The sequence below is a fragment of the Petromyzon marinus genome, chromosome 10 (genome assembly GCF_048934315.1).
Source record: "Petromyzon marinus isolate PM22_M1 ecotype Great Lakes invasive population chromosome 10, UKy_Petmar_22M1.pri1.0, whole genome shotgun sequence".
NCBI lineage: Eukaryota > Metazoa > Chordata > Hyperoartia > Petromyzontiformes > Petromyzontidae > Petromyzon > Petromyzon marinus.
In genome coordinates, this window is record NC_133676.1 from 17,330,614 (window position 1) to 17,344,700 (window position 14,087).

Genomic DNA, 14,087 nt, shown 5'->3' on the forward strand with positions numbered 1-14,087 from the left:
GCCATGGCTCTCTGTAGGCGGTGGGGCGAGGAGCCGCCAAGGCCCGCTCCCATGAAGGCGACCACACTCTGTAAACGCCCCGGTCTCGTGAGAATCCGATAGCAATACAGGAAGTATGCAGTCCGTGTCCGTCATGAACGAATATTAGAGGAGGGAGGAGAGAGTCATCACATGGCCGGTCGCTCAGGTATGGGGGAAGAGACAGTCTCCGTTTAAGCACTTCAATAATAATACAAGTTATTCGTATACTGCTCTTTGTCAAGCCATTGCTTAATGAAGGCCTTCCCACACTGTGTCCATACTTCACCATGCTGGTCAAGGGAGGTGAGGGGGGGAATCCAGGAAGGGTTCACAGATATCATCTGCCACTAGTTTTCACTGTTCCGGCAAATTGAATTCAGGTCACCGGTGGTCAAGTCCTGCGATAAGAATATACACCACCGCCAGTCCACCCACAGCACACAAAGGATGCTCCGCAAATAGCGCCACAACACATTATGGAGGAGAAATCATTGTTCCACCTTATCTCAAACACTGGAAGGATCAGGACAGTGAACTGTCTTTAATCTATCTAAAGTAGGCAATGTCATCCATACCATTATCTCATTGGAGACTAACCTGTTTTGGGGGTTTATATCTTATTGTACTTCATCACACATTTACCTCGTGTTATGCTGACGAGCACCTAAATTAGCCATCAAACTGTTTATTTATCATCTGTATTTCACTCAATTGATCTCTGAATTTGTGAGGATGTGCACAGGTAGCAAGAACAGTGAATTCAATGGATCCGCAAAAAATGGAATTCACTTATTAAAATATGACTACAATTGTAATCAGTTGACTATACTGAAATTTTGTTTGGCTTAAAATGTAAAAAGAAAAAAAACCCTTATTGGTGTTTAATTAGGCTATATAATGTAGTGTAAATGTATAACTGTAACGGCTAACATTTGATCCTGCTCAGCCAATCAGAATGTATTTAGAGACCCGGCAAATTTAATCTGATTAACATAGATCGGAGTCAGATGCCATTGGGATGTGATTTCTGTAGCCGTACTCAATACCATACTACCACAGTGGTTAAATCTTTTCTCACGCGGAAAAATGAAGAAACACCAACTGAATCTGCAATGTCCAGATACTCATATGCCAACCACTAACAATGAGACACATTGTTCGGTGATACTGCATTGGCGATGGTGCACAACCACAAACAACACATTCATCAATAACATTGCCCGAACAGTAAAGCATACATTAGGTGACGTTTTGGGCAATGACTCTTCTTCATTGCATGTTCCTACTAAACTTCATAGCACACAACAAATGAATAATGCCATGAAATTTGAATGTCAGTCCATTATTGTCCTAAAAGGTAAATGCTTCACCTATTAACATCATCCGTCACGCACAAACGGTCCGATTAATATATTCGCGTATGCCCCATTTTTCACGTTAATACATTTATTATACTTTGACAGTAGCTGTTGTAAGTGCCACCGGAGGGAGGGCAAGGCTGATAAAGGTCAAAAAATGTGGAAGCTACAATCCAGAGCTATTCGCTGGGGGCAGCCGCGTGCCCAGCCCCTCCAGAAGCACAATCAGCTGACCGCCTGCCTGTCATCATTCTGGCTGCAATTCCACGTGTTACCCTATAACTACATCGCATATCGTGGGTGATCTTCATACTTTTTCATTACGTATTTTAAAGCAAAAGTTGGGTGTGCGTCCTATAACCCCGTAGAGGTGTGTGGCCAAATTGACACCAGGCGCAAGTTTGTGGAGCATCTTAATTTGCAGAGCGTCTTACAATCTAGAGAATAGGGTGATAAGTGTCTTTTGGAATGCTCCCAAGCTTTTGTAAATGGGTCAGTGACACACACTGTGATATATTTCGCAACCCCAATAAGAGACTGAAACATTTTCACATGCATGTAATTTTTGTTTTATATTCAACTCGTTTTAAACATATTCCTTTTGCAGTGACTACACTTAGCTGAATAAGGACTTAACTTTAAATCATAACGGATTAGGCTCTTCCTTCGAACACACCAGCTTAAACGCTGGCAGAAGTGTTTTGTGAATTAATTTCAGATCTTTGTTTTCTAACTCTACCACGGCCATCAGTCCACCAATGGAAATATCCTACCAACACACGTGACACCACAGGGGCTAACAACTGCAGGGTATTCTATTAACATTTTTACCCCCCACCACCACATCCCATATTAGGATGAGAGGCTTTCATCGTTTCCAGCTTGAACATACTCTCAAGAGACTGTACAACCAAGCTAAGCACAAATAACAAAGCTTAATAGTTCAGTAGTTACAAAGTTTTGCAATTAAAAAAACATTCACTCACATTACACCATCCGCTATAAGGGACTTTTGATCTTGCGTATCACGTATTTTCTCGTGTTCACTGGTGTCAGCGATAATGGAATAACCTTGCTACACACTTGAGAACCCATTTATTCAAGGGTGCCGGCTCAATGACCAGGCATCATCTCAGTCTCTGAGCAACCCAGCCACCTCAGGACTATAAGGTTCTTGAAAGCCTAGCAGGCCCCAGTCTCTCCTTCCAAGGTAACTGGAGCATGCACGAGGTTCGTACCCCTATGAAGTACACGTTGACGATTTGTTATTCTATCCTGGTGTGTTATTGCATCTTCATCAGAGGTTACCATGAATCTACCAAAAATAACCCATTGTTTAAAAAGCCTTACCAATGGCAAGGGGACACCAAAGTGCATTGTGGATATTTAGAAGATAACCACGAATGCAAATGCATTGCCGAGGTATGGAGTGAAGGCGCAGCCAATTATCACTGCACAGACATGGGTGTTGTTGTGTGCTGCATCCAGTGCAAATAGTTATCAATGCAAAACGACATTCACATGGCCCAGAGGAATCCCATTGCCAGGAGTAAAAGGCTATGACTGTGTTGAAGCCATCCTTTGTACAGCGTTATTATTTTATTGATTCATTAAGTGCAATAACAATAACTTGCATGTTTGTCAGAAATATGCCAAATGAACAGAGCGACTTGTGATTTTTTTTCAAGGAATGCTAAACATACAGTGGTATAGTAACACCCACATACTAGCTCAGCAGGTGCGAACAGTGTGGGGCGGAAAAAGGCTTACACAGAAACATGGTGGGAGGACTCACTATGATGTGGACGGAATTCAAATTCACATTTCACACAAGACCATCATTTTACCAGCATCACCCATCCTCAGAAGCACAAACCAACGAAATTAAACAAGAACACTTGCAAAATATGAAACTCCTCCACAGACGATCTATTCAATACAGAACTGGAACTCAAACTTCGGCCACATGCCAGCATAATGAAAACACAGGAAAAAGCTGCATGGGCTGATTATCATGAGTGTTGTAACACATTTGGAACTGAAAATGAAAATCCGCATAGCAATGTGAATATACTTTGAAGCGAGGTAAGGATACCCCATGGGGTAGTCTGATCAAGCAAAGATCACACAATGGACACACGGCTCAACAGAAATGTATACCACAAAAACAAGCAAATAGTATTTATGGAACATCACCTCTTAACGCACCATGACTATCATAGGGCAATAGCAATGAACTGCCAAAACACAGTAGTTATGGCGCAGGATTTTATACAGAATTTGTTCTTAAATTGTCATGAGGCCCCATTGCTCCAGAACAGGTCACGTGGAACCCAGTACCTGTGGTAAGAAGACTGGCAGCAGTGGAAATAAAATAAGTGGAAATAAACTTCTCAATCAGCAGTCGCGCCAGTTATGGCAAACTGTCAGCAAACACTGCACCTACTATTTCTCAATTGCTCCTTGACCAAGAATGGTGAGGATTACGTACACATCAAGTTGTATTGACCCACCAAGCCAATCATGTGCAAAAACACCCTTCCCCCCCCCCCCCCCCGCGTGCTCTCTGGCAGGCACCAAGCGAAGTTCCAAGTACAAAGTACAGAGCACGAGAGGTGAAAGTACCAAAACGGTGCAATGCTCTCCCACCGTAACACTCCCACTAGAGATGGGGAAATACTGTACACAACAACTTTTAATCGACGGAGAATGGTTATTATCAAATAGATAAATACACACCACTTGACGTGGAAAATACGCGTCAATTCATGTTCACTATGACAATTAAAAGGACGCTTTAACACTTCCTGCAGCTTGTCCAATCATCACTAAAGGTATATTTTTTTATGCAAAGTGGTCTCCATTAAAGCGGCGTGTATCAACAAGGGTCATGAAACGGAGTACTGAAACAGCAGACTGTCCTTCACAGGACACGGCAGCCTCCATCACAGTCAGCTCTGAGCTCCACGACCTGCCCTGCCCATAGGGCCCTGTTTACAACAAGCACTCACAACATCAAACACTATGGGCATACACATTTAAAACACACAGCTCAAAAAATATTGCATTACAACCTTACAAATAACGTCTAGAATTACGTTTTGAACAGTTTTTTTTTAATTGGAGACTTTTTTCAACGGAATAACGACACCACACAATAACATGTGCTGCTTATTATGCAACCGCGTGGTGTTGTGCAATCACAAATGTGGCAGTGCTCTCTTTCTGCTCAGAAGGTGCTGGAACAGTTTCCATTGAGATAAAGGGAAACACCCAGAACTCAAAGCTTGAGTCCAGGACCTCACACGAGTGTGCTGCCACTATGCGGTTCAAACCAGCCACGATTATTCGTCCCATTGGCTGGACTATTAACTCAGAACTACTTTCGGGGAGTAAATATACTTCATTTCAGAATCGTCTAAATATTTTTTGTTTTATATTGGAGGAATCCGATGAGCTATAAAGCATTTTTTTCACATATGTCCAGTAGGGGACAGGTTTAAACGTTACAACAAACAATAAAAAATAACAGGGGTGAAAAGTATAGGAAAGGTAAACAAATTACTTTTAAAAATATACATTATTATGTATTTGACGAATACGAATTAATTACGTTATAACCCATTCATTTCAGATTATCACAATTAACTGGCACACCAAGAAAGTGGAACAAATGTGACGTCACCTCAGGTGGTAACGAAAAGTGGTACATCTGGTCTGGGCGCATGGGTGGCACTGTGCTCTTTGAAATGTTGTGCATTCCAACTCCAGTCAGCGGTAAACCAAGTCCACCATCAGTCTGGGGTCGATAAAATAGGTGTCATGTTGTGGTAATTCAACAGTGGCCATTCAATAAACCAACTCGCCCTCACCATGGGAATGTGGAATTTACCCCACTGGCTTAGGGTGGTCAAAGGAGTTACGCTCCTCCCATTGTTCCTTTGATCAGCGAGTCACTTCTGAGTTTGACACTCGACAACATAAGGACCTCTGTGCCCCCCCCCCCAAGCACTCAGATGCAAGACCTCGGAGGTGCGGCGAGTCGAGTGCTCCAACATGGATGTTTGGAGACGTTTTAGAGGAAAAACAATCACCGCGTGTTTCTCTACAACCGTGAGCTACCTTTAATAAAAAATATATACTCGGAAATCTAATTTCCCCGTGAGCTCCCACGAACTGTGTAATTTGTACACATGTGGTGTGAATGTCCATTAAAGTGACTATATTTATAACATATTCGCGACTTCAACCTCTAACATCGACAAGCATGCCGAACGGAAAACATTCATTTATGGGGGGTTTTATGCAATAATACACAAACATCAAGGTCATCGGGTCATCATAGCCACGTCACTGGTGTCACCAAAATGCACCAACACTTCCTCCCATTTGCTATAATCTGCAACTATCGCAGTCAACATCCGACCTCAAACGTCTTTTCTTTGATCATCAAGCTTTCGTGTCGGGCTTTTAAGGTCTTCCCTTTGGTGGCAGCCCAATGACCACCTCAGCCATGTGCCCTCCAGCCTGTACACTGCCCCACCCATCCCAATCCTCCTCTCTTCCTCGTACATGCACAACTCCTCCCCCTCTTGCCACAATACACTCTAAACTTATCCGATCCTGATATGAAATGCCTCGCATTCTCTGCGTGCATCTGCATTCGTAAGCCAGACGATTAGTTATTTTGTTAAAATCCAACTTTCTCACGCGAATTGTATAACATGGATTTACCCTGCCTAAAACAACCGGTCCTAGTTCAACCATCGTTGACTTCTCTCCTCATTTCAAGTGTTTTATATAGCACGTAAAAAAAAACCACCCCAAGCCAACACAAAGATATTGATCTCATTCTCAAAACCTCCTCTACTATACACATTACTACCCACACGTACAAAGCCTTCTGCTTACTCCACACATCCTACCCCCTCTTGCATCCATCTTAAAGCCCCGGTGGTGTCCTGTCACAGCACCTAAATCTGTCCAAACCCACAATGACAAGGCCTGGCTAAAAAACCTGCAACATTGCGTATGCTCATTCAGCCTCTGGGGTGCAGATGACCAATTGTAAGCCCACGGGGAGGTCTGCACTTTGTACTCCACCAACTGTTTTGGTAGCAACAAAACATAACTCCAGCAGCACAACAAACACAATGGGTGTCAACATACTCACCTGGTTAAACAGAATAAACATATACGTGTTAACGTACACACAGTCACAGAAACACTGTCACAGACGCACACACGTGGCACACAGCAATGTACAGTGACTGTCACTGAACACACCGACACAAATTATTTACGAACACAACTAACATCTGTACCGTGTAACATATGAAATAAACAGCTCATCGGCCCCTTGCTGCTGAAATGAATACACCGTAAATTTAAATCCAAACAGTAGTCATCACATCTGGTGTCTCTCCTCCCAAGCACACAAAAAGCTTGTGGTATGTGCATACAATTCATTTTTTCAAAGACTTGACACCCAGGTTAAATCAGTGGGCAACAACTACACGTGTGTTTTAAAAAGCTAAATGGTTTTAATGAGTGGTGTATGGCCTCATGCACACACACACATCAGATAAACATGGGATCACAGTATCGCATTGTGCAGTCGCACTGGGCCAAGTCCCCACGCCCACTGTGAACCAGTCCGCCAACAAGGAGGCAACGAAGACACACGAAATAAGTAGCAGTGTGTGTGTGGGGGGGGGTCCTGACACTCCACACACTACTACTAGCATGCGATTAACATGCCAGTGGCTGTCAACTACTGCATATTAACCAGTGACAGGAGCGACAGATAGGGGATACGCTTATGGAAAGCATGCCCTGTCCAAAGAGTTCCAATACCAGGGTGTTATTTTGGGGGGTTCTATGGCTGGTATGTTTCAATTAAATCTTGCCATATTTGCGGCACGTCCGAGGAATCCTCAACAGAATGGGCTTCAAAGACCTAGCTAGGCATGCCCATCGCTCGTTTCAAGTCTTTGGGAATGCTTCTTGCGATACAAACTCTGGCCCGATCCCATCCAGGGGCACGCTGGTCAACAGGTCCCATAAAGGTCCACCACATGCGGAGGGTTTAAGCTCCGAGCAACAATGGGATTCAATCAATAATACAATAATGCACTGCAGTTAGTTTCCCGAGCAGACGGTCAACCGTCAAGGCGATACGGTGTCGCAGAGACAGACATATGGGGGCATGGACAGAGACACTGTCACACAGACACACACTGACACACCGGGACATGCACAGGAGACACCGTCACACAGCCACACACATTGACACAAAGAGACAAGCTCCTGTGACAGCCACAGAGACACTCACACACAGAGACACATTCTCTCTCACACACACGCATGCACACAAATGGTGACGCACAAGAGACACGGCTACTCACAAGGCCGAGCGAGGATGCTCGAGGTGCTGCTGCTGCTGTTGTTGTTGATCGTGGTGGTGGTGTTGGTGGTGATGGACCCGGCCCATCCACGCCCCCGCGCCGGGATCGCCAACCCAGGCGCCGCCGCCGCCGCTGCGGCTACCCTGGTGGTGGTGGTCGGCGTCGTCGCCGCAGTAGGCGTCTCTAACGTGGTCGTCGTCCACCTCCTCAGTATCCGTGTCGCCACCCGAGCTGCTCTCCGTGGCGTCAGAGTCCAGAGCTCTCTCGACGTGCCTCAGCGCGGCCGCCAGGCTCCTGGGCACACGGCCCAGCTCCTCGACGACACCCCGCGGGGGCCTCCCGGCCGCGTCGACGGCACGGGGCGGCCGCTGCCGCTGCTGCTGCTGCGATTGTACAGGAGGAGGAGGAGGCGGTGATGGAGATGGAGGCAGCGGCGGCTGCTGCTGCTCGGCCAGGAGGTCGCGCAGCTGCTGCCGCGCGTGGCTCTCGGTCGCCTCCGCCTGGGCGAGGCGCAGGCGCTGGGCGAGCCGCCGGGCTCGCTGCTCCAGAGCCACGAGTCTCTGCACCGATTGCAGCACGGCCCGGGAGGCGGCCATGGGGCAACCCGGGGCCCTGCGGGGCGGCTCCCCGGCCGTGGAGGCCGGCACGGCGCGGCCACGGTGCGAGGCCACGGCGGGGAGGCCCCCCCCCCGGCGGGGCCGGGGGCCACTGCTGCCGATGCCGCTCCTCTTGCGCGCGACGAAACCTTGCTACCGTCGTCGATTCCGAAGGACGCCCGGTCGCATCGTCAGCTTCACACAGCCACACGAGCAGCCCACGCACACTCGGCAGGCACTGACAACGCCGTTGGGCAATCGCGCGCGCCGCCGCCGCCGCTGTCGTCAAGCCAGCGACCCACCTACCCGCGCGCGTAAGCGGGCACCTTACCCGGTCAGACGACGATACAAGCAGGCAACAACAACCCGCCCGCCCCAACACCCACGCAGCCGCTCCGCCAGCCACACGCAGCGGTCGAGCAGCCACCTCCACCCGGGGAGGCGGCAGCAGCGGCAGCTGTAGCCCGGCACGCAACGGGGGGGGGGTGCTGGGGGTGGGGTGTTTAGGCGGCGTGAGAACGCCGTGAGAGCGGCCCCGCGCCTGCCCGTGGGCCACACGGCCGCCCCGCTCGCATTGTCGCACGGAGTAAAAAAAAACACCGTGCGGGCGGGTGGTTTTTTTTACTCCGTGAGCGCCGCCACCGCCGCTCACAGCCCGAGCCGCGCCGCCTCCTGCCGCTCCTCCTCCTCCTCCCGCTCGAGCGCCGCGAACAAAGATAGCGAGAGCCGCGCCGCCAACTCTCGCGAGAGCAGCGGCAGCAGCGAGCCCACCGCGCGAGAGCGCCCCGCTCCCACCCCCCAGCCTTTCACACACCCCTCCCCCATCCCTACGCGTTACGTCACGAGCCCCACCCCATCCCCCAACCCTCCCCCACACGTTACGTTACGAGCCGCGCCCCTTTCGCACGCCACCTCCCCCAACGTCTCCACCCCCCTCCCCACGCCCCGCCCCTCCCCACGCCCCTCCCCACGCCCCGCCCCCTCCCCGCGCCGCGCCCCCCACCCCGCCCAGCACGTGTTGTCGGTGTCAAGGCGTTCGTCAGCGTTTTTGACGACGTTTCGGGCAATGGCCATTCGGTCTATAAAGACGCAACCACTGCCCCACAACGTCGTTTGAAGGCAGTGTTGTTGACGATTGTGTCGAGTCTTTGTTGATTGTGCCACTGCACCACTTACCAACCCAGCAGCGTCACAGGTAAAGCTCTTTCAGTGCGGGGATACCCAGGCGTCTTCCGTGTGTGTGCATGTGCTTGGCGTGTTTACCCAGCGAGGCCGGAGTCTTCAAGAGTCTTTTGCAGGAGGGTCCTGTGCCAAGTTTTCGCACGAGGGGCTTTTTTATGTACGGTGCGAAAGAAGTTCAACATTTAAGTTTTTCAGTTTATTTTGGTATAGCCCTGTGAGCCATTCGGCTCTTGAATCGGGTGCAACCACAACAAACAAACAAAAACACGAAGAAGAAAAACATCTTAAAGTGACTATGTGACTGTGCAAACAGAAAATCCATGAAAATAAACCGCAAAATATTCTGATTAAAAGCTTTCGTGACTGCAGGGATTCATATTCTTGTTTCTTTCGGTAAAGTCACGTATAAGGGAAACAATAAAATAATACAAATATAAAACAATTACATTCTCACGACGTTTCGACTGCAACACAAGCAATCATCATCAGGTGTGAAAACCACAGCAAAAAAAGCACCGTACACCAACGCTGTGTGCAAAAAATCCCAGCAAGTCAAACAACAACATACAGTACGTAGGTCCCAACGGAGTACATTTATATTTTTTTCAATTTGGCAAATGTGTTCCATGACGCTGGCACACACCACGATGGCGTGCTCTTGCCATTGACATCACGAGATCTTTAATGTCCACCGTGGCCCGTATTTGTATGGCAAATACCCACCACAGTATTAACCAGGGCGGCGGCTGGAATCACACCACAGACTTCTGCAACGAGCGGCCCTGTCACCGCCCCAAGTCTCAAGGGGTGGAAGAATGATTCGATCAATTGACGAATACCGTATCGACTTTTTCTGGCTCACAGCAAGTACTGGCATCGGTAATCCAGCGCGTAGCGCGCAGAATGCATCTCGATTCCTCTACCCAGTCCTGCCGTGTGCTCACTTCACGCATACAGCTACGAGAGGCGCTGCCATTCACCGCGTGGTCAACGTTGATTCTTGATTCGAATCGGGACCGTGATGACAATCGCCGAGGTGTAGGAACGATGATGTCACCTCGTTATAGCCCTCAATGAATAAGCGTACAATACGTCGTCACATATCTGTACCTCCACGTAAACAAATTGAATACGCGTCTATATAGATTCCACATCGTACGTGGCCAACCGTGCTAATCGGAGGTGTTGGAGAAATTGGAACCGCAGCTGACTTGATTCTCAAGGGCAGAGCTCAGAATTCCAGGGATGTCGCCTCTGCATACTGAGCACAGCAGGGAGTGACAGGCTGCTGCTGCGCTGTCAGTTACACGTTGACATTGCCGAGAGAACCCAAGGATAATGAATGTGCGAAACACCAGGGTCTCATTAGCATCAACATTTGGAGCTCATAGGTGGGATAATGTCGACTGATTCTCAGCGATGGATGCAAACCGCACGCCGTGCTGAGCCCGAGATCCACACCGCAGCCGCATTTGAATGTTGACTCGGCAAAACCGGCCAAACATCTCACACCTCATTGCTCCTTGAAGACACTGGCCACGCAACCAAAGCTACGAACCATATAGCACAACCACAGAGACACACAGATATATTAAGAGATACGTAGAAACGCACAGGGACACACAGATACCCATATACATACACACAGACAAGCTGCAGTGCGACAGCGGCAGTGCAACCCAAACTTTTGACCTTACATATTAAACTAACCGGAGTCTGGGCTCCTTCAACAGATGAGTAATAACAGCAAGACTAACCGAACTTTCTCCTGAAGCCCTCTCGTCGTGGACAGCAGACCCTGACATTTGCATTTATCTCATTAAGGCATCGTCGCTGCCATACCCCGCAGACGAATAACAAGATTGCCATCCTTGCGGCCGAGGAGGCACCGTGCGCCCGCACCACCAGGGGGCGTCCGCGTTCACATCTCAGAGTCGGAAATGTTTATTTATTTATACTGCAGGAGGAATCCGATTAGCTATAAAGCTCTCTTTCACACGTATTCAGTAGGGGCGGGTCAGAAGGTTACATTAAACAATACAAACACGCGATAAGAGTGAAAAGTATAGGAAAGGTAAACAAGACGCTTTAAAAATATATACAAATAAAACCAAGCTATTTGTATCTTACCGGGTAAAGCCCACTGCGCTATTAACTTATTTTTCAGAAGCGACTTGGACACAAATGATAGCTCAACAAAGTAGCTTATCAAGTGTAAATTTAGAGCAGCAAAATAATCGAAATAATCTAAGCGCACGTTTCTAAATGTGGTGGGAAAACCCGGAGGACCCGGAGAAAGAATCCACGCTACCACGGGGAGAGAGACACGCAAACTCCAAATATACAGCAGCAGGCCTTAGGGTCGGGATCAGACTCCCGAGCTCCTGCGTACCAGACGTTCGCCTCTTAAAGAAAATACCATGAATGGTAGTGGCAACGCTTGCGAAGAGATGAACAAGGGCAGCGGTGACAATGATTTGTAATTACAGTGCACTGTAGGCAACATAAAGGCAGCACAGTGGCTCGTAGCAAGAAGTTTCTGGGTTCGATCCCTGACTCAGACGCCTTTGTGTGTGAAGTTTGTCCTTCCTCTATTCTGCATGGGTTCCCTCTGGGTTCTCTGGTTTCCTCCCATAGCTAAATAAAAACAAATACAACGTAACTGTTATGTCAAATATCCCAAAACTTAGAACGAATACCTGAAAATTACTCAAATGGGATTAAAAGCAGCAGCATCACTCCTGACTGTGAAAATTTGGCAGGACCCTCCTGAAGAATATTATTGAGACTCAGTGAGCCTTTCCTGGCTAAACAAGTGCAATACGACTACGAAAAATAAGGATACAATGCATGCATCGCTCTCCCGATGTGCGTTCAGATCGTACCGGGTGTTGTTCAGCATAATGTCCGACGTTACGCTCCACGTGTTGAAAGCTTCATCAGCAAGACGATGAAGAGGGCAGTTAAGACAATGACATGTAAATAACGCGTAGTTCCTTCTCATGATTTACAGTATGATTGGTTTTCATAACAAATTGTCATCAAATTGGTGCCATAAGAGAGAATGTCACTTGGCAGCCTCGCACCCGCACGAGAGGGCTCGAATCGAACCGGCGAACGGTGGATTTCAAGACGTCACGGCATCGAACCATTAACACCAAGAGAGCATTCTGACAGAGGACAGCGCTGGAGCTGTGAGCTGGCAGGATGGTTGGGACCGTGATGATCGTGGTCCGTGGAGAGAGAGATCTCACAGTCCCACGGGCCTATGGCCCGGGACTCGGCCAGGCTCGCCCGGCTTGGCTTCGCTGCATGGTGGAGATTTGGGAAATACTCGGGGGAGGTTTGGGTAACGGGAAGGCGATGTGAAGCATGTCTCACAGTGCATCGTATGTGTCCGTGTAACACGTAGTAGTTGTCGGCTTTCGCGACAAATATCCATAATAAAAGTCTTCTTTGGGTTAGATCGCGAAAATATAAATGTGTCGTTAAACCCGCCACGACCCGATACAGCCAATTAGTAAAGTTTATGTCACGTAAACAAAACGTGTCAATTAGTTACTACTTCAGGACACCGGTGTTTCCGAGAGTAAACCCACAACATTTACCATTCGAGTACGAAGTGTCGCTGGTCATTACAGCGAAACGTGGTGGCGGGTTTAACGACACATTTATATTTTCGCGATCTAACCCAGAAAAAAAACCTTATGCATCGCATGTATGTTGAACTTCTTACGTAGCCAATCGTGCTGATCGGAAGTGCATCAAAGAGGGGGCACGACAGGCCTTTTAGGTTCACGATCATTAATACATCAATACACGCGGACATAAGCGGCACATACATGGTGGGCAGGTATACTCGGGCGATCGCAAAGAGGCAATCGCCGGTTTCCTAAAAGGGCCACGTAAGCAATAAGTAGCCTTCAAATGTTAAACTAAATACACAAACAAAGGACTCAAAATCATCGGTCAAATGTTTCCAAGCAGGACTCTAGTGCCGATCAGGCTTTCCTGTGTAAACATGGAGCTCATTGATAATACTTGATGCACAGGATGTTGTGATTTCTCAGTATTCTTTTATTTCCAAAAATAAAAACTCGACACATTTGCCAATAAAAAAATATAATTGGTGACGTTTCATAGCGCATAATGGAGGACACCGCTGCCAACGCAGTATCACCAAACATCGTGCATTATTTACCGTGCTGCGCATGTGGCAGGAGCATCTGCTAACACGCTCTCTCGCGGTGGCCCCGACAGGCTACATGGCGCCCATCACCACGTGCACACGTGTGCCACGTGTAACACGTCACAGTAGGACAAACTGGTGACACGCTCATTTCCAGAACTTCGCGCAGCAACTTGCAACAAACAAAGCGATCACAACACACGAGTGCTCGTGACGTATTGTTCTCAGGAATATTTTTTTTATTTCACACTGCCGTTCGGAACAATCGATGTGTTGGGTGACTAATTGTTTCCTATACAAAAAAAAGAATGCACGCTAATGGCCGAAGTGCGTG

General features: G+C 48.0%; 1 protein-coding gene across 2 annotated transcripts in view; it reads right to left on the reverse strand.

Annotated features, from left to right (window-relative positions):
• LOC116940816 (KAT8 regulatory NSL complex subunit 1-like) overlaps positions 1 to 9,129 on the reverse strand; it is a 47,305-nt gene extending 38,176 nt beyond the window's left edge. For both annotated transcript variants that reach the window (XM_032951040.2, XM_032951039.2), the window contains exon 1: positions 7,787 to 9,129. In XM_032951040.2, the coding sequence (XP_032806931.2) occupies positions 7,787 to 8,382 (596 nt within the window). In that variant the 5' untranslated portion in view covers positions 8,383 to 9,129. The remainder of the gene's footprint in view (positions 1 to 7,786) is intronic.
• Between the last annotated feature and the right edge of the window lie 4,958 nt (positions 9,130 to 14,087).